Source organism: Hylaeus volcanicus, chromosome 1 (genome assembly GCF_026283585.1).
Source record: "Hylaeus volcanicus isolate JK05 chromosome 1, UHH_iyHylVolc1.0_haploid, whole genome shotgun sequence".
NCBI lineage: Eukaryota > Metazoa > Arthropoda > Insecta > Hymenoptera > Colletidae > Hylaeus > Hylaeus volcanicus.
Genome location: NC_071976.1, coordinates 29,747,637 through 29,767,575, shown reverse-complemented (window position 1 = coordinate 29,767,575; position 19,939 = coordinate 29,747,637). Strand labels below are relative to the sequence as shown.

The 19,939-nt window shown below is 39.1% G+C and overlaps 1 protein-coding gene across 3 annotated transcripts in view; it reads left to right on the top strand.

The window, feature by feature from the left end:
* LOC128883015 (uncharacterized) overlaps nt 1-19,939 on the top strand; it is a 262,323-nt gene that overhangs the window by 137,346 nt on the left and 105,038 nt on the right. For all 3 annotated transcript variants that reach the window (XM_054134977.1, XM_054134985.1, XM_054134969.1), the window contains exon 2: nt 18,642-18,856. In XM_054134977.1, coding sequence (XP_053990952.1) covers nt 18,642-18,856 — 215 coding nt within the window. The remainder of the gene's footprint in view (nt 1-18,641; nt 18,857-19,939) is intronic.

Genomic DNA, 19,939 nt, shown 5'->3' with positions numbered 1-19,939 from the left:
GAACGTGCCAGTGGAGGATCCAGGAAGGCACGAGGGAACAATTGAAAAATTGAAAAATTTGGTGCTAATAATTTCAAAGAAGCAGGAAATGATTATTTCACAGGATTCAGATACATTTCGAGTCTCTCTTGCAAGTTTATTTGAGAATGTAGTTACTTTCAAATATTCTGAACAAAAGAGAATTCTTTTATCGAATTAAAAATAAAAACATTTATTTTTACAGCTAAAATTTTTTATATTAAGTTCTCATTAAATTCTTCTGTATATTTTTCAATTTTTTCGCAAGTGGTTAAAGAACACTGTGACACGTTTCTCCCTGTTAATTTTTCGTCGCACACGTCTAGATTTCTGGATGTGCAACCCCTCCCGAGCACTCTGAAACGTGAACTCTCGCGTTATCCGCGTGACGGAGTAAACGCGTGCGAGCGCACGCGGATATTCCGTGGAGCGTTTAAGCGGAATTGCGCCCGGGGACGATGCAATTACGCGGGGGCGTTTAATGGTGGGTGCAACGCGCATTCAGTGAAAGACACGATGTTATTAACGAATGGGTAATGACCGATGAAATTCGTGGCTATCGCGGTCACTTTCCTGTTATGCGTTTTATCTCGATTGTGGGTAATTACGGGCCTCGTACGTATCCCTTCGAAACGGGACAGATTCGCGTGGGGGGACAGCGCGTGGGTGGCGATACCCTGTGGGAACTTTTTCCTTGATATTGGTGGTATCAGATCGTCGTTGGAACAAGGGAACGTACGAAATTAATTTATCGAGTATATGGAATAAATAAAACTGGGGTCAGTGAATACTTTTTTTTATATTTGGGTGTAAAGAAAGAAAAAAAAAAGGGAAAAAACCGTAAGTTTTTGAAACACGAGCTATCACTAAGACTAAGTATCTGTTATTATCCTATAGGGTATAGGGTAGACAAATCGCATTATGTACAAACTTGTGTAACGTCATACGACTCTCAATCAATTTCACTGGCTACAAAATTAAATGAATTATGAAATGAACTTCAAGAATTAGTGATTAACAGTGTTGAATATACAGTCATCATCTCAATCTGAGCGTTCTCCATTTATTGGTCACTCACTGCGTCGAATCTCCGAACAATAACGACATCTAACTCGGTAAACCAATCCTGCATTCCCCAGACTCCGCAAACTCTGGGGTACAATTCTCTCTGTGTCCTTGGTGTCGACCTCAAATAATCACTGACAAACAGAAACCATACATTAATTCGTAGTTGAGACAAAGGGAACAGCGTGCTGGGAAAGTGCTAGACCACAAGTACATGACAAACAACACTAATCCTAATTTCAAATAACGAACTCCCCTCAAGACTCTAAGATAAATAAAGTTTCCCTATTTTGTTCTATTAATAATAAAGGATCATTCACCTCAGTTCCTACCATATGAAAACATTACTGTTTTTCGAAATATATTACTCTATATCCTTCTTGATCTAAACATTGCCCCTCAGAAAAAATTATTCTATTTCCCTCGACTCACCAGCGAAAGAACACGTTCACTAATGCAATCTGTCGTCCCCTAAACTTTGCAGACATTGCAGCACAATTCTCTCCGTGTCCCTGGTGTCGACCTCAAATAATCGCCCGCAGACAGAGCCGTGCATTAATTCGTAGTCGGGACAAAGGGAACAGGACCCTGCGAAAAGGCTCCGTGAAAGATCGCAAATACGAGAGCCAGGAATCTCTCGCGCAGAGCCGTGCTTTCTCAAGATAACCCGTACACGGTTCTTGATTCCTTATCAAGGAGTAAGTGGGGCTGATTAAACAGATTTCGTCCTCTGTCGCGGGCGGGGAGCACTGCCGAGGGAATTAAGTTGAATTGCATTTGTAGCAGTGGTCCGTGCGGCTGGAAAGGGCGCGGAAACGGGACGCAGACGCGAAAAGAGTCGCTGGATAGGTGAACAGGGCCGTCGCGAGTAGGTACGAGCAAACAGTAGGTACAATTGCTGACGTAAAAATTAAATTCACAGAAACCGAATAAAAAAGGAAAAGACATCGATGAAATGAAAAAGTATGTTCTTCTGTAGTCATAATTTAGTGTTCTTCTGCCATAATCAATCATATTCAGCCAGTTTCATAATGGCTAGACACGCTCCTGGAGGTGAGAAAGACTTGAAAAGAATTGGGGAGGGCGGAGACTGGGCGAAGAAGGGTCGCGAATGAAAGAATCTTCCGGTCCCGGCAGGGATTAATTAAATTGTTTTTAAAGCAGCCCATTTACGCGAATGCTCTTATGAATATTAACGCTAATTAATTAGTCCCACGAATTAGAGAAACGTCGGAGCCCTTTGGTCCATTGATCCCACGCGAAGAGACCGACCTTTACCCTGAAAGTATTTCCGCTCGTTTGACGGAAATTATTCAAACACGGCGTTACCCTCCGAGGAGGCAATTAGGCGACACGGTAACGATGCGTGTCCGCCCTCAAGGATGGTATCTTTTCTCGTGATCGAGCTGGTTATTAGCCAAGTTCAATTTTATCATCATCGCGATCAACCATTTTCAAGGGAATAATAGGGAGGGTCCATTTTATTAAAATTTATGAAGACAAGTGTTTAATTATCGAGTCTGACATTTAAGGGGTGGATAATAGGGGTTGACTAAATATGTACATATGTACAATGCTAATGACTTTGCCAGATAGACAGTAATGTAAATAATATAATAATACAAGAATATTCATGGATGTGAATAAATACATGAATATATAAAATATAAAAAATAAAATACACGTTGCAATATTCAGAAGTCAGAACATAATAATTGAATAGCATAAAAATTAATAGCATGAGTTTGTGAAATGACGTAATATGGTTGTTGTAACTCTTCAAAGGAGGATTTAACTTGTTGGACTTTCCAAAATTTAGTGATTTGGAAATGCTACCTAATGCTGATTCAATATGTTGGTAATAATTTGTTTCACTCACGCTGGCACAATACGAGGGTAAATCGATTGTTGATCATTGCTGTTAATTTACACACGGCCAGTGCATTAGCGGCTCTACCGCCTGGAGCGTGAATTTTAATTAACATCGGCATTAACATTACCTCACAAAGATACAATAGCTACCAGCTACCAAAGGCAATGCGGTGGAGCTTTATTTACTTGTGCAACAACAGACAAATAGTTTCAGGAAAATAGATTCGTTTACACCAATCGAGGAATTGTAACGTGTTTGTTCTAAATTATCTTTGCAATCTTTGTGGTTTTATTTATAAATTGTGTAGTTTTATTCAATTTACTTATATAAAGAATTAATTTCCCTTTGAATTAAATTGAATATTTTGTGAAATTCTTAAAATTCATTCGTATTTTCGCGATGTTTGTTGAAAACAAAAAATATTCCTGTCTAACCTGTGGGAGTTCAGTTACAGGGAGACGTTCGATCCTGTACAATGCGAGCGTGCATAAGTCACGGACTCCATTTCTCCGCTTGATGGAATTCCGCAAACAGAAAATTGCATTTGTTTCCATCGCTGTGTTAGCATATAGCCTTAACAGTTTACGAAGTCGAGCGACTTCCCAAAGCATATTTCGCGCGGAACCGTGTTCGCAATGCTCCTAGGGATTGGGGGAGGCTTGGAAGGGAAACATGCGCTTGAAATGTTTCTGCGTGATTGTTGACGGAATGATTTCGCCATGGTAGTTTGTCAGAGACTGTAGATAGTTTGGAATAGATTCCATGGTTGCGTTGCTTCTAAAAATGTTTATTTAGAATGTGATAGTAGTCTATGTTCCCCGAAGAATTTGTGTCGACTAACTATTGTTTTCTTTTTTTTTTTTTTTTTATGTATCGCTCTGCCAACTAGAAATTCACTTCATTTATCAACAGTCTGCAAACAAGTGTATCTCCCTTACTGAATTTTTGATTATGTAATTTGTTACTCTTGCTGATTTTATTTATCGAAAATTTTTCTCTCCAAAATACCGTACACGAATTTCGTCGAAACGTAAAAAGATATTGAATATTTATGATTATTTCATACTTCCCCAAGGGAGCCAGATAAAATGTTTCCATATTAATTGCGTAATTACATGTTTACCGTAACAATGTATTCTCCGTTCGGTACAGCGTGCGTCTCTCCATTGTTTTCACATTTTCCCCGAAATAATGAATACTAACGCAGACAATTTCAAACGCATTTGTCTATTAATCACGCAACGCGGAACAAAATAATATCCGGAATTGCGTGCGATGCATTCCCCCGGGCGCTGGGTTTGCTGGTGGCACCAGTGAATAATACTTTTTCAAATTTGTCTCTTTTTTTGCGTAGACAGCCGTCGCGCGGTTTGCTTTGCTGGTGGTGGGGAAACGTTTGTTGTCGTGACGCGTACCGTACCCATGTGGACTTCTATGACTTTCTGAACATTTACCCGTGCTCTTCCGCGAAAAGAGACGATGGTACACGATGTTTTAAAAGGATGGCGACTGTCGCCCCATATGGAGCACCGCAGGTGCTGAACGCGAGAAATGCACCAGTGGTTGGCGGAAAATATGCTGAAACGTGTTACTTTCGGCGAACTGTTTACGAATTTAATTTGCAATTTAATTAATTTTGCCACGATTTTGCTGATTTAAATGCCAAATTGATTAAAATAATTTCTGTCACGAGCTCGTTAACCTGGCAGTCAACCAAACACATTGGTGCGCTGCCAAGCCGATTTTATACAAATACGTTTAACCAGCGATTCAAGTTTCATCGTGATTCGTACTTTCAATTGTAGTTCGTAATCATTGCGGGCTGAGCGACTTTGTTAGAGCTTTTAGATTCGAGGTTTCGGAGTTTTGGTACAAGTATTTTATACAGGTGATTGTAATTTGTATACGTTGTGAAAAAGACGCGAACCAAGACAAAATTAATGGTGTAAGGACGACGTTAAGGGCGAGATATAAAAAGAACAACGCACAAACAAGATGAATCACCGAAATCTCGTGTTGGATTAAATCAGCTCTAGCTCAGGATCTTAAACTGGGAGCGATCGCGTGGAAAAGCCCCTGCTGGGAAACAATTTACGACTTCTCTTTCGTGAAATCGACCAGAGGAATCGCGAACTATTCGCGAACGATCGTCCATGGTCGACTATTATCGTGAGTCGAAGAAGAATAAGTTACATACTCTGTGAAAAGATCTTGCTTTTGGTATTGTAAAGTAGGTAAAGAATCGTACTCGAAAAGTGATCATTGTCAAAAATCGTATCGACAGTTGGAACATTCTCCTCGTTCGCTAGTTACGATTCGCGATATTTCTCGAACGACAGAATCGATTCCTGAATGGCCGTGGAATCCGTGGCGAAAGGCACTTCTGGCTCCTTTTGCGAGAAGAAACGCGAGGCGAGCTAAGAGTTTCTGTCACTGCAAAATGTCTCTGGACGTGCCGCTATAAAATGTTTTCGCTTCGCAGCCAGCTCTCGACCTGCATACGCTATTTTTTCTTTTTTTTTTTTTTTTAGTCACTTTATTCCATACATTTGGCTTTTTACGCAGAACCGAGCACGACGAGGCTTCAAGGGCCTCTGTAAGCCTGGCAGAGTGAGGTTAGCAATTAAAACATTAAATTTTTTTCTCCTATGTGTTCGTGTATTAGTCTCTACAAGCACTCGAGGTTTTCGTTCCTTTCTATAGAGTATCCTTCACAAAATGGTTTCTCTACAATGATTTAACCAAATGTTAATAAAGTGACACGTAATTAAGGAGAGAAAACGTGGGGTTGTATTATTAGAATACTAGATGAGGTTATAGTAGAAGAACACTTCTTTGTTATGAAAATTTAGTATTTAAATTTGTACTACCTATGGTTCATGAAATAATTTCTTGGGTACGTATCTATTATCATTACTAAGATTATGTTATATTTGTTACGCATTGTTTAAGAATATCTGCGATAAATGAATAAATGAGATACAATAAATTGAGTTCTTTTCTGGAAATGGCAGCGAAATATTTGTTTGTATTTTGAAATGGCTATGAATATGTTCAGTCACGACCTGCATTTTATTTAACGTATCCCTTCCGACCATCCCTTCTGATTATATCCATAGAATATGATTATATTTAAATTGAGGAATAATTAATATGGAAATATTACAACGAGCGTTAATTACATGTAAATAACAATTTTAAAGTAGGCGCGTGAAAATGGTGAAAATTATGAATCGGAAGTTTAATTTTTTAATTTTTGCAGCATTAAAATGATAAAACAATCAAATAAAGATAAATGAAATTTATATAATAGGTTTGCTATTTTTATCGTCCATCATCATTCGTATCTTCAAATATATGATATTTTCATTAATTTCTAGACCCTTTCATATTAAGAAATAATTCTGAACTTTGCTTTATCGAAATATTATTTATTCGAAAGGTAATCTATACGAGCGGTGTCAGTATAATTTTGTTGAATGTTACTCACTTTCTGCTCAAACTTGTTTCACGTTAAACCACATTCTGGCCCTTCTACGGAAACCAATTTCGCCGAACAATTTTCCGCATTCGTCAAAGCGAAAAGTCGCCGTCAAATTCAAATTCAATTCTGGGCAAATATCATCGCGTCGCTTGTTAAAGCGTGCTACGTTGCTTCATCAATTCGTAATTGGTTTCGTCGTGTTCGTATCGAGAAACTTTCATTTAGACGGGTATCAACGTGAATTCGAGCTGTCCGCATCCTTCATTGGTTTTCCGATTATAACTGGCTCGCCATATTTTTTTAATTCCAGAACACTCCTCGAGTTCGTTGAATTTTCAGACCGATCTTACAGTTTTATTACCGCTCCATATTCGGCCAATCGAGCAACATCAATAATGAATATAATGTTTAGAACAAAACATTGTTTGGAAATATTTACAAAATAGTTACTCAACCTTACTAATTATTCCACTGATTACACTGACTTATTACACCGATCCCTACAGCGAGCAAAAATTTTGTTTCCACTCCAGTTACACTCGAATTAGGGTCTCGAAATGCTCAGTAATTTCAGGTGCATCCTAATATTGCTAAGAGGACAGAATCTAGAGAAAAACCGAACAAAGCGTCGAGTAATATTTTTCTGTGGCTGCCGCAGTGAATAAAGGACCTGGCCAGGCGAATATCGCGTCGGAAAGTTTCGAATCGCCAGAGAATTCTCTGTATTTGACGGGGGTGAGGACGATTGTTCAAACGATCCGCGTTAATGCGAGTTAAGCACGGTCCTCTCCAAGCTCGGTCAGCCTGGCGTTGGCGGAAGGAAAAGTGGAAACTGCCGGTGATATCCGCGAGGGGGAGATGTATCGCGCCTTGGGGTAAAATTGATTGATGCGATGCTTCCGTCGTCAGACGTCGAAAGCAGCGTCTTGGGCTTTGTTCGAGGAAACGCATTAGTCTGGATTATCAGCTGCGGAGGAAGCGGGACTGAAGTTGGTGAAACACCGCTGATATCTTACTATTACACTGAGGCGAGGAAATAATTACATTGGGAACGATCTAGTGAAATGGAGCTGTGTTTCATTTAATAAGCAGTAGTAGTAGTAATTGTTTAACACAATGGATTGCAAGCTTGAAGAGTATAGGATACGTTCAGGTCTTTTCATTTTTAACGAGCTACTTTTTGCGATCTTGTAACTGATACATGAGCATTAATATGCATGTGGCAGGAGTCCGGAAATGGAGGAAATTTGTTTTGAAGTAAGGAACTGAAGTTTCTCAAGACCTCAAGTTTCACCTCTCAGGAGGTGAAAAGCAAAATGGTCGAGGTGAAGCGATGGTGACGATGAATGGAAATGCTGAAGATAATTTCTGAAACGTGTAAAACTCTCAGTGGAACGACTAACTCGATATTGGAACGAAATCGATATATAATCGATTCCCGAGGAGAAGTGTCGATACACGATAGAATTCATTTTCGGTCGAGTTATACGCCGTCGTTTCGCTGGTTGCATTTTCCGGGCGGATGAAGGTTGCGTTTTAAATTGCACACCTGGAACCAATGCTGAGCGCATCGGCTTGGGTTTAATCGATCCGTGAGCCGCGTTTCTTTCCCGTTGATGGCTAATATAAACGGTTTTCAGTCGACTATCGATGGCTTAAATATTCACGCGAATTGCTTATGTTTCAATAATGCAAGCGACACGTAATAAAAAATTGAACAAATGAAACTTTGCGTACTTTTAAAGGTCCAAGAAGGTTAACGTGTTACTCAATGAATTTCATTTGATTTTTCAGAAATTATGAATGAAAATTATAACATGGACTCGTACTTGTTTCAGTTGCTTTTTTAATAACACGCTTATTAGAGTTGACAATTTTACAATAATCATTTTCAACCTTCAAGTTTTGAGACCCTTTCAAATTGTACAAAAGTTATCTGAATTGATGATTGATATTTCAATCAAGTGAAAATAATGAAGAAATGAATAACATATTTTTGCAATGCTTCTCTAACAAGAATATTAATTTTATGAATAGGTGGTTTGGATCTTGGATCTTGGTTTGGATTACTGCCTTGTTAAAATTACAGTTGAAGTATCCAATTATTATTCTTTGGATGAAAACTAATTCAGTTTCTGATTTTAATTGAGAAAATTGTTTTCTAGGTGAAATCGATTCCAGCTGCAGTTTATAATCGCGGGATTCCATTCCGTCGGTGGCAGATTTCAATTTCCCTGAAATTAATGGATTACACTGACTATACGTAACTTCCTACAGCGCGTGGAATAGTGATCATAAAATTTCAATCGCAGTTATATATTATCCTCGTAATGATGTCGAAAAATTTGAATGCATCGTGAATGCAAAATCCATCGAATACGTGTACGATCGGTCGTTGTTTATTTAATCTGTTCTGAAAGCGTTCGAAATACTCGAATGCTATATGGTGTCGTGGTGAACATTGATCTATCTTACATTTTTCATAGTAGCCTCCTGTATTTGGCTTTAATACTGACCAAAATAAATTTATACAGTTTAGTAGTTTAACGCAAGCTTTATAGACAATTTTACATCACGAATGTAGAATTTACGCGAAACCAAAGCTGAAAACTGGGAGTAGAGTAGAGAGAAAGAGAGAATACCATCTCTGTGAGAAAATACAATGTATTGTGAAATTATGAAATAAATATATTAAATATAATATAAAGAATATATTAAAATCTTAAATATTGGTATGATAATAAAGCTCCTAAATGTTAGTATTTTTTTTAGACAAATTTAGTGTATTTATTAAATTGTTATGATTATTTTAAAGAATTACTATTTTGAAATTGTGTATGAAAGCTAAGCAACATATGCTAAGAACCAATATTCAGGATATTTGTACTAATGTAAAAACAGTATTTTCTTTTTAAAGTTAAAGCAAAAAATGGAGTATCCCTGTGCCAAAAACAGTAGGGTAGAGAATTAATGCCCTCGCATTTGGCTTACGGCTTGGCTAAATATATGAGATTAAACTGTTATCGTTAAGACAGACAATCATGTCGTTCCATTAGCTAGATTATCTGAATTGTCCACTTGGCCACGGGAATAGAAAAATTAAGATTCGTTCTACTACGCTTTATGATTCGGTTTCAACGTAATCCAAGGTCGAGATGCGGAAAATTCCACTAAAAAACGGTTTCTCTGCTTTCTTTCTGTCCCATTTCATATAATTTAATGTCAATAAGATGTTTTATCAATTTTATTTTTGTAACTCATTACTCAGTGGCCAAATTCAAACTATGAATTTATCGAAACATATTAAATTCACTAAAACACACTTCTTTTAGGATTCAGAAACGTTAAGTGTTCGATTAGAAATGCAAATCTAGCTGGTTGCTCTCGATTTCACGAGGAATTCGAGCAGAAACTTTTTCGGAAATCTCTGTATAACAAGAAATTTGTATGATGTGTATTTCAGAGGAAATCACGATTCGATAAGGTAATCTTGCAACGAAAGTTAGTTTCTAAATATTCGTTGGCCTTCATTTAAAACGAGAATGCATCGTTCTGGATTGGCGAATGCTGAAAACAAAGGCAACACTTTGACTCACAGGAAAGGGGTTGAACGTTCTAGAGGCAGACGTCGAGTTCTGAAAAGTTGGCATCGTTTCCAGATTTCAGTTGTTCCAACGAAAAGATCGGGGGTGGAGGCACACTTATTCGGGGCTGCCTCGTAAGCAGGTCGAACGGTCTTCCGGTTTCCGTTACGACGTAATTGATCGAATTCCACTGCGAAATAGATACGGTGATTTTGGAGTTGGAAGACGATGAACCACGGAATTTGAATACTGCATAGATTTCGCTGTCGAAGAAACGATTGCTTTAAAAATGGTCGGCTTTGATTGACTCAGAGAGAGTACAATCGAGGACATTTTTAATCAAATTAGGAAAAATAACATATTGTTTTAGAGAAACAAGAATATTATATAATATGCTGAAATATGTTATATAATACGTTGAAGTAGATACATTATGTAAGTTATATGAACCATTCACTGCATTTTAATGGTACGTATTCCACAAAAAATTATTTCACTCGTAACCCATTCCCCGGTGACAACCCAACGGTTCCAATTAACGCTGTCGCTACACGTGACATTAAAAATTCGACGACGAATAAAACGTTGCAAGTTTCCGTTTGTATTTCAGACCAATGGTAAACGAGAATTAATTTTTAAAATACCTTTCTCGCTCGTCCATTGTCGCGCGAACGTGTACACAATTTTAGGAATTGTGTCTGTCGTGTTATGCGCACATTCGTTCATGGCGTTTCAATTACTCCGAAATCTGAATACACAAATGTCTGCTATTTGGCAAAATTGTCATTTTCCTTCGAATGTGTGAGAATTTGTATCCAAGTATATTGAACCAATCTGAGAAAATTCTACAGTTGACTTCCTGACATTTACATTTCATATTCGTGTACTTTTTTCAGGATTTTTATATAATGAATTCTGAGCTTTCAATTCAATGTAATAATTATTTTGCACAGCACCAATGAATTTATTCTTCGAGATACATTTTGAATTCCCCAAAATTTTAGCCAAAGAAACGGAACAACTGTTGTGCTGCCTATACAATTTCTCAAGTACGTTGCACGTTCCGTTCCGCAGAACGTAGCACGATTTTTGGTCACCGCGTACCTCGTTAACCACCATGTACCGGAACACGCAGCTTGTAGACACTTACACCAGCGTTCAGCGTAGCCTCGATCGCAGGGATGTTACGCTGATCCGACGGTAAGCTTTCGTTTCGAGTACCCCTTAAAGCTCGGATTAACTGATAGACAAATTAACTCGGGTTAAGTTCGTTCGACGGATTGATTGATTGCAGGTAACTCGAAGGAAATTTCTCGTGAGCTTTTGATTAGCCCCCATTGTTTCGTCTCGACGTCTCAACGACGAAATCGAAACTCGTCCAAGTTGGGACGGAATTTCGCCTATTAGCTTGTCCCTCGGCTTTGACAGCCAACTGGGTTGCTACCTCTGTGACTTTGCGCTTGTTACCTTGCTGCAGGCTTGTATGCGATCGCTGCTCCTTCCGTGCTAATTGAACAGAGTCTCAATTTTGATAGACTAACCAATATATGTATTTTAAATTGGAATTATATGTTTACAAATGTATCTATACAGTCATGCACATATTCATAATGAAACATTTATTTGGATAGTTTAAGTTTACCATTTAAGTTAGACAAATGTGCTTAATGAATATAGAGGATATGAATAGTTATAGGACTATATTGTATATTGTAATTTTTATGAAATTTTAGAGACATTCAATATTCTGTTACAAGCAGTTCTCTTATATTAAATTCCTATGTATTTCATATTTATACCATTACATAAATTTCTTACATTTGAATCGATAAACGTACATAATTTTCCAATTACTATTGAACAAATAACAAATCAAGGCCTAGTGACTTTGTACTCGTATCTCAACATTTTTACTGTATAGGAAGTTGTCCCATTCTTCCTCGGAAGTACACGGCTGAATAAACGCTCGAATTTACCGTCTTGCTTCCGGCTCCACCCTCTCCGCGTATACAAAATATCACACTGTGTCGCCCGGAGGGTTCTGCGGCTTGTCCAGCGTGAAAACGTGGACAGGATACGCTTGAAATAGGAGGTCAACCACGGAACAGCTGAAATCGCGGCCCCCTCGGAAAATACACTCGCAATAAATGCGCTGCCTACGTATTTACATCTTACGGGGCAGCTTTACGAGGAAAGGAAAACAGAAATACTTGGTGTTCGGCCGGAAGCTCGCGGTACGTGTTTCAAACAAAACTGCCCCTTTCAGGTGACGCTTTCCGAGGGTGGAATCTGTTGGTAATCTGGTTGCCGGTGTTACGAATCTCTGACAAACGAACCTGCCACAGCTGAACTTTGAATTATGTTATAATGCTGTTAGAGTTTGCACTAACAAGACTTTTGCTTTTTTTCTTTGTCATTTTTATGAAATATTCCAGGGATCGTAGAACAGATGAAAACACGAGGTTTCAGCCAACTCCCGAGCGAAATTATCGCGATGATATGACGAACGTTTAGCTAGCTGCCTTAACGGGAGCTATACGTGATCTGAATGGTCGCCACGACGAGTTGCTCGTACAGTGACTCGATCCTCGCACTTGCATACGTGATATAGATTGCATTGCGGTGCATCGACTGCAGTCAAGGCTCGACGATACCACAGCGCCCAGTTACAATGCCCCGCACAATGTAAGATATTTTTGTCCGAGGCAATCGTTCGTCCAAGGGCTTTTCAGAATTCAAATGAATCAGCGTGGAATGAAAATCGATCGTCGGTTTCATGAAAGTGCATTCTAACAGAGGATCGAGGATACCGGAGTGTACGGTGCTGCCATACACACCGCGAGCCAACAATACGTGTACATTCGAGACCGCTGATGGTCTGAAACCGAAAATGTGTGAAATTCTTATCCGGATAAGAATTTCGCAATATTTTTTTCCACGTTTCGCTTTCGAATTGAAACATATTTCTGATGCTGTTTTGTAGTATAAATCCCAGAAGTTGTTTATTGTGAGCTTAAATTTGCAAGGTTAGGTTAGTTTGCAAAATAAGATCTTTATGGTGAGTGACACATGTGTTTGTAAGTTGGTTTGGATAATTATTATATTCCTGAAAAGTAACTGGAAAAAAATACATACATCTTTATAATAATTGCTTTAATGGCCCATAAAGTATTTTTAAATCGTCTCCCATTAAACCAGAAACTATAGATTTGTTTACAATTATATTCTTAATTTTTAAAGTATTTAGTTCATGTACAGTAATTGATCCAGATCGATAATTCTTTTTATTAAAATCAGTCAAATGATCGTGGTCAACATTTCTTCGTATCAAATCTCGTTTAATAGATGCAGCGACTAAAACAAGCAAAAAATTGTCATATCAAACTGCGTTAGAAGAACTATACGTGTACTAATTTTCATTTCAATTCAGTCGCTCCTCCTCACAAAGAAAAATGACAAAGGAGCCGCAATTTTCAACGTCGCACCAGCTCGATATCGAATTTCTCTCTTTGAATTAAACCGTCGCGGTACCAAAAACTCGATTGCGTTGAATTTTGTCCCCAAGCGTTTCCTGTTTTACCGTAGTCTTGTATATACGGTGACAAAAACACGAACACGAAGATGGGAAAACGTTGAGCGTAGTTTTCGAAGCGAAACCGAACGGGAATCATTAATTTTCAAGCACCGAACGTTATAAAAACCCGCAAGTGGAAACGCTACAGCGTCGAACGCGCTGCGGGAAAACGTTCACGTACGTATAAGGATACATTCGAAACCGCAGAAATTTATTCTACGACCAGCCAGATCCCATATCGAGGATATAAAGTAGTGGCTATTTCGAGAGGACTAACCCTTTATCCGCTTGCTCTTTTTTTCCTGATAAATGTAATCTTCTACCGCGATCCCACGAATCGCGTTCCTCGGTCACCTTTTAACCTGATACCCATTTACGTAATCTACTTTTTTCACGAATTTCAGCTCTTAATGAGATTGGTCAGTCGAATGGGGTATTTTTGATAGGTCAGCTCAGATTCTACGACAGCTACTAATTTAAAAGAGTCGTGCGTAGCCATCGATATACAATATTCTATATTATTGAAAATATTATAATTATAATTAATCTCTTATAATATATTGTAATTATTATTAAAATATAACAATTTTAAAGTCTCCAATACCAACCATGATTATTGATACTCGGTGTAATTGCGGGACTCATTATAACTCCACGAAATTATATATCAGCACCCAATTCGCTCCACAAATAATTTACCATCGTCGAGGGGTAACAAGAGAAACAATTTCGAACTAACGTTCGTGCACAGAGATAAATTTAGCAATTCCTAATACACTGTTCCGCAGCGAAGCGTGAAACGTATTTGTTTGTCTCTCTGTGTCGTACTCGGAACTCGAGTCGAAAACGTGAAATATGTAAATGCACGGTTCATACGACTAGGGAGCAACCACTTAAACGAGTTTCAAACGCAGAAATTACAATTCCGAGAAGAGGGAAAATTGTAATCCAACGTGGACGCTATTGTTACGTTAAATTTACTTGTACATGATGTATGCGTAAGAGAGAAATAGAGAATGGGAACCAAGTTCCTTTGTGCAGGACGTTTGAAGTCTTTAAATGATATAAAAATTGCAAACTGCGGCGGTGGGTGGACCGAGAGTACCTCATAAAGGAAAGCACGAACATAGAATGCTAAAGAAGTGGCGGGCTGTAGGGGTGCGAGCTGAAAAGAAAAATGCCTGAAGAGCCGAAGTATCTGAGATGAAAAACTGTATAAATCCATTCGCTTCTAAGAAAGATGGAAGCATGAATTTTTTAAGAACGCAGATAAGTAGTTTTAAATTATTATTGCGTATCTCTAAAGTTTTCGAGGTTTGTGCAAATCCTATGGCAAAATAAGTATTGTACTTTAAAGTATGAATACAAATAGGCAATGTGAGTACTACTACTACTATAAATGTTTGAATTAACATATCCACAAAACTTTCGCACCCCTGAAACGATTCTTATCTTCAGCTACGAGTATTAAAGTGAGTTGTCGAAAAATATCCCAGCGTAATTAATTTTTGTGTCAGGCCGAGAATTAATTCCGACCGTGGAGAGGTGGAATAATCATCGTTGCAAAGTGGTTCCACTCGGACCCACTCGTCTTACGCGTTATGCCACCAGCGAACGCGGTCTGGGTATCTTCAACGTAGCCGATCTTATCTCGGTGCACTTGTAAAGAGCGCGTGGAGTTAATGAGACGGAAGAACGAGCGCAGCGATATTGCAAGTTTGAGAAATGGCCTCATAAAGGCGTTACCGCGCCATTGAAACGCTAGGTGAAGAGTAGGAAGGATTGAAATGTTCACGAGCCCGCAGGACAAAAAACCGCTGTCACGAGCTTTCAGGATGTACGATCCCAGCTCGCGTAATTACGCGCTGGTAATCCCGCGGACAATGGTTATGTGTTTTATAACACGTATTAAAAAATAACGGAGCACTGGAAATCTCGTTGAATTGTATTTCGTTGGCTCCGGCCGACGCTAACTGTGTAATGTAGCAAAGTGTGCGTTGCGTCGGTTGGTATCAGATTGCGGTGAAATCAACCCAGGGATACTTGACGGAATTATTAGTCGTGGTAAACATTTACAAACGAGGTTATACTGATCAAAACGCATTACTCTATTTCTCATATTAATCACTCTTTTTTTTTTTTTTTTTAAATTAATTAGAACGATATCCCATATCTGAGTTCCACACTCGTCAGCCACTTGTAAATCTAGAAACAAAAGTATTTCATTTCCGGAAGAGCAAACATCGAATACACTTGTCCCTGCAAATTTGCCTTTTATTACCAATCGAAAGCTCACGTTTATCCCACAATTTCCATTCAAAGCTTGCTTACGCTCTGTGTTCACAGAATTGCCAGCGTTTGGAAGTTGCATACTCCATTTTGAACACCTCTGAATGAAACACAAAGAAGAGGTAGTAGACTTCGTCTCAGGTTCCATCGCGTTTGCGCGATGCGCCAAAGACGGTCGGTCCCTTCTTAATTCGTTTCGATGGCGTTGCAATTAAGCCGAGGCAACAGCGAAATTTATTTTTCTCCCGCATAAATGACGTTACCGTTTCGAATGGTACCTCGAAGGTACCGTTCCATCGCGGCTTTGCGAACGAGGCAGGAGAGTCGGAACGATCCCCAGTGTCGGGCAGATGTTCCTTGAAGAGCACTTGTCTGGTCGGGTGAATTATCGACTTCGCTACTTCCACTGCGATCCATCGGATCGTCCCACATGCTCGAAAAGACTGGAAATTTCGCCGCGCCTCTTCTCCCTTTCATGTGGTTTGAGTGTGATCCAGCCAGCGATCGGAGTACCTCACGTATCTGCCTGTCTGCTCATGGTCAATTTAAATTAAAGGAAACATGTTCCTGCTCATTCTTAACCAATACTCTATGTCTATACGGGTATATAGAATTATTGAACCAAATATTACTGCAATTTATATTTTCAAGTGTGCGAGTATGTATTAGGTATTTTTAGGTGTTTTAATATATTTTGTCATCAACGCAATGCCTACTGGACGTAACGATAAAAATCACATGTAAATAAGATACACATTTCTATAATAGTATCTTTGTCACAAGTTTCCCTAGCTAACAGACGCCTTTCTCTTTTCTTTTTCATGTTATCTTCTGTGGCCCGCTTTTCCATTGGCTGTGTCGGTGATTTTGGTGATGGCAATGGCGACGGTCACAACAACGATACCCTTACAATCCACATGGTAACAACTACACGCTGATTAACTCTGGTGATGGCGACCACGATAACTCGACGATGTGTCGTTGGGATGGTGACCACAATGTCTGGTACACCGTGGTGACGGTGACAACAATGACACGTTAATAAATCACGGGGGGTGGTGACCACGCTACCATACTAACGAACCATTCCCCTGATGACCGCAATGGTGCACCAACGTTCCGTTGTATACCTTCTCGGTTCAATGACTTAATTGCGCTCATTACTCATCCTTTGATTGCTTTTAATCGCACTGCTACTCTCCACTGCTCTATATCGTGCTTTCTCGTCTTAAATAACATCAAAAACATGCCTTCTACTAACGCTATCTCTCTACCCTTCACTAACCATTTATTACCATTCTCGTATTACGCTTTAAATTCCACCGCTATTATCTATATATCTATACCTATACCTCTTCCTGCGATTCCTCCTTACTATTTCTAAACCTCGCTATCTCCTACACCACCATTCAATATTATTTCAACATCCCGCCATTTTCAATTGTGATTATAAATCTTCATAAAACTACTCATTCTACCTTTATCTTGCATAAACTCTTCTCTTTAAACTCTTAACCATCACGACTGAACGAACAATTGATTTCGAAACGTTTTCAATTTTGCCTGTTAACATCATCTTCGTTTAACGTCGTTTCTATTCTTACCTGTCCATGAATTTCCCCTAACGAAACGTCTGCGGTCCCGCGTGCAAACTCGCCACCGAATTCCACAAACGTGTCCCGTCATTTGGACGTCGTGTATTTCGCGTGCAAACGAAACGGGCGGCGCTTTCGCGAGTGTCATCGATACATCGCCGTTCGACCGATCCCCGATTGATCCACTCGTTAATTACCGCGAATCCCTCCGAACTGATCACCATTGCGGCGACACCGTTACGGGTCATCGATCGATCGATCCCTCCGCTCTCGTGTGTTTCCTTCCTTCCTGTCGTCCCTGTGAATTCGCGCCCTTTTCAACCTCCCTTTTATACGCGTTTCTTTTCAATCGGTTTTATTGCGACCATCCACTGTCGATTTTGCATACATCGCCGTGTATGCGTGTCTCTGCGCCTGTTTCTCATTGTGCTCGCCGATATTCGATGTCGCTGGACCTATCGGCAATTTCTCTGCGATTCTGATTTTTATTTCATTTCATTCAAATTTATATTTAAATTTGTAAACCATTTTTCGATTTAATAATTCCACGTATCGTCGAATAATCGGACCGCGAATAATTTTTTCAATTTCATAACTTTGAATTCGATTGGGAAATTTTCATGGGATTCTGTGTACCATGGAGGACTTTTTATTTAATAATTGTTAAATGTCGTTGAATACCATCGTGATATAATTATCCATAATCTCGTGTCTACTTACCTCGATCATACAACTTTAAAATAATTTTTTTGAAACCTATTTGCCTCTCTTTAACCACCAATTTACGTTTTAATATTATCAATCCTATCACTTACCAAATATACCTCGCGATTTCTTCACTCTACGCCTTCTACTTCCTATTTCCTTTCAATTTATCATATCCTATTTTACATCCCCTTAAATCAATTTTATTTTTACATACCCTTCCGACGACAATTTACCTCTTTTTTTACACGCTCGATCCAATAATCTTCACCCCAAATCGTGACATATAAATACCATACACTGTACGCAAACTTTGCGCGTATACTACTTCCTACCTACTCGTGGCGTAACAAATTCCCTGATAATTTGATCCCTTGGTCCAATATTTGATGCCAACCATTCTTCAAACACCGATCGTGTTCTACGTTTTATGGTCACGATATTAAAACGACAGCCTTGTTATCAGGCACCCTGAAGACCTACCAGCGCGCAGCCTGCGACGAGGAGTTGATGACGCTAAAATGTCCAATTGGCACTACCATTTCTGTTGCTCTCGCTCAATATGGTTCGGCAGGGGCGAATGGCACCGGAGGGTGCACATCCTACTATCCATTGCGGCTTGCCGAGGACAAACTGAATGACGTATGCGTCTGGCCCCAAGCGCTGCAGGTATGTGTCAAGAAAGCATCTATTTACCCAATCGATTTTTTTAACCGCTGGAACCCTTCACTGTGGGCTACAATTCCCCTGGAATTTTTAATAATTATTCGTGTGCGCCTTTAATTAGTATGTATCGAATATTTCACGTCTTAGTAGTTTCATATATCGATTTAAAATATATCGAGGAATGGATTTTTATTGGTTGCGAGGGGAAATATTTGTATAGGTTTCATCAGGTGTATAACATTATATATACAAATTTGCCTATTATTCCAATTTATTTTTAGTTATTATTTCGTTCGTTTAATTTTTAAATTTTTGCTGTGTCAACTGTTAGTAACCTTTTAACTTTCCTTCGAATTAAAATGTCATCAAAAATATTTGTTAAGCCTTCCTGTAATGTGATTAAAGTTTTCATTGGCAAACAAAGCTGATTGAAAACATATAGTTTCCACTTCTAGACACTTCTTTCGAATGAAAGACAACAAAGGTGCTCAGAATAGTAACATAAAGTGAAACACCATCTCGTTAAATTTCCTTCGAGTCGAACAGTGGCTTAAAATATTTTTTTGCACCTTTCCGCAAGGCAAACAAAGCTCCGCCAGACAGTAACTCGAATAAGTGCCGTCGTAAAGCATAGTACACCAGGTGGTCCGATTCGACTCTACAAAAGGCTTACAGTTGGCTATTCCAGAGTTGACGTTTCGCCCTCTCTGTTTGGAAAGTTTATCTGCCATCTTATATTTATTGGCTTCTCACGAAACCCTGATTTCTAATCCAGAAGAAAGACGCAGACGATTGCCTTGGCGCCCTCCGACTACCACCCCCTCTTCCTCCTGCGAAGGAAGTACCGAACCGTAAGGAATCGTAAATCGGATCCACTTCGCTGAGTTAACCCTTGTACGGTTCAACCCTCGTAACCTCTGCTTAGGTTTGTAAGCTCTTGCACTGGAAACGCCCCCTGAAAAAGATTTCGATGCAGACCCTTTCACCACCGAGATTTCGTATCGAGCTTTAATGTTTCGTGTACGCTGCACGTCTATGGCTCTCTCTCTCTCTCTCTCTCTCTATATATATATATATATATATATA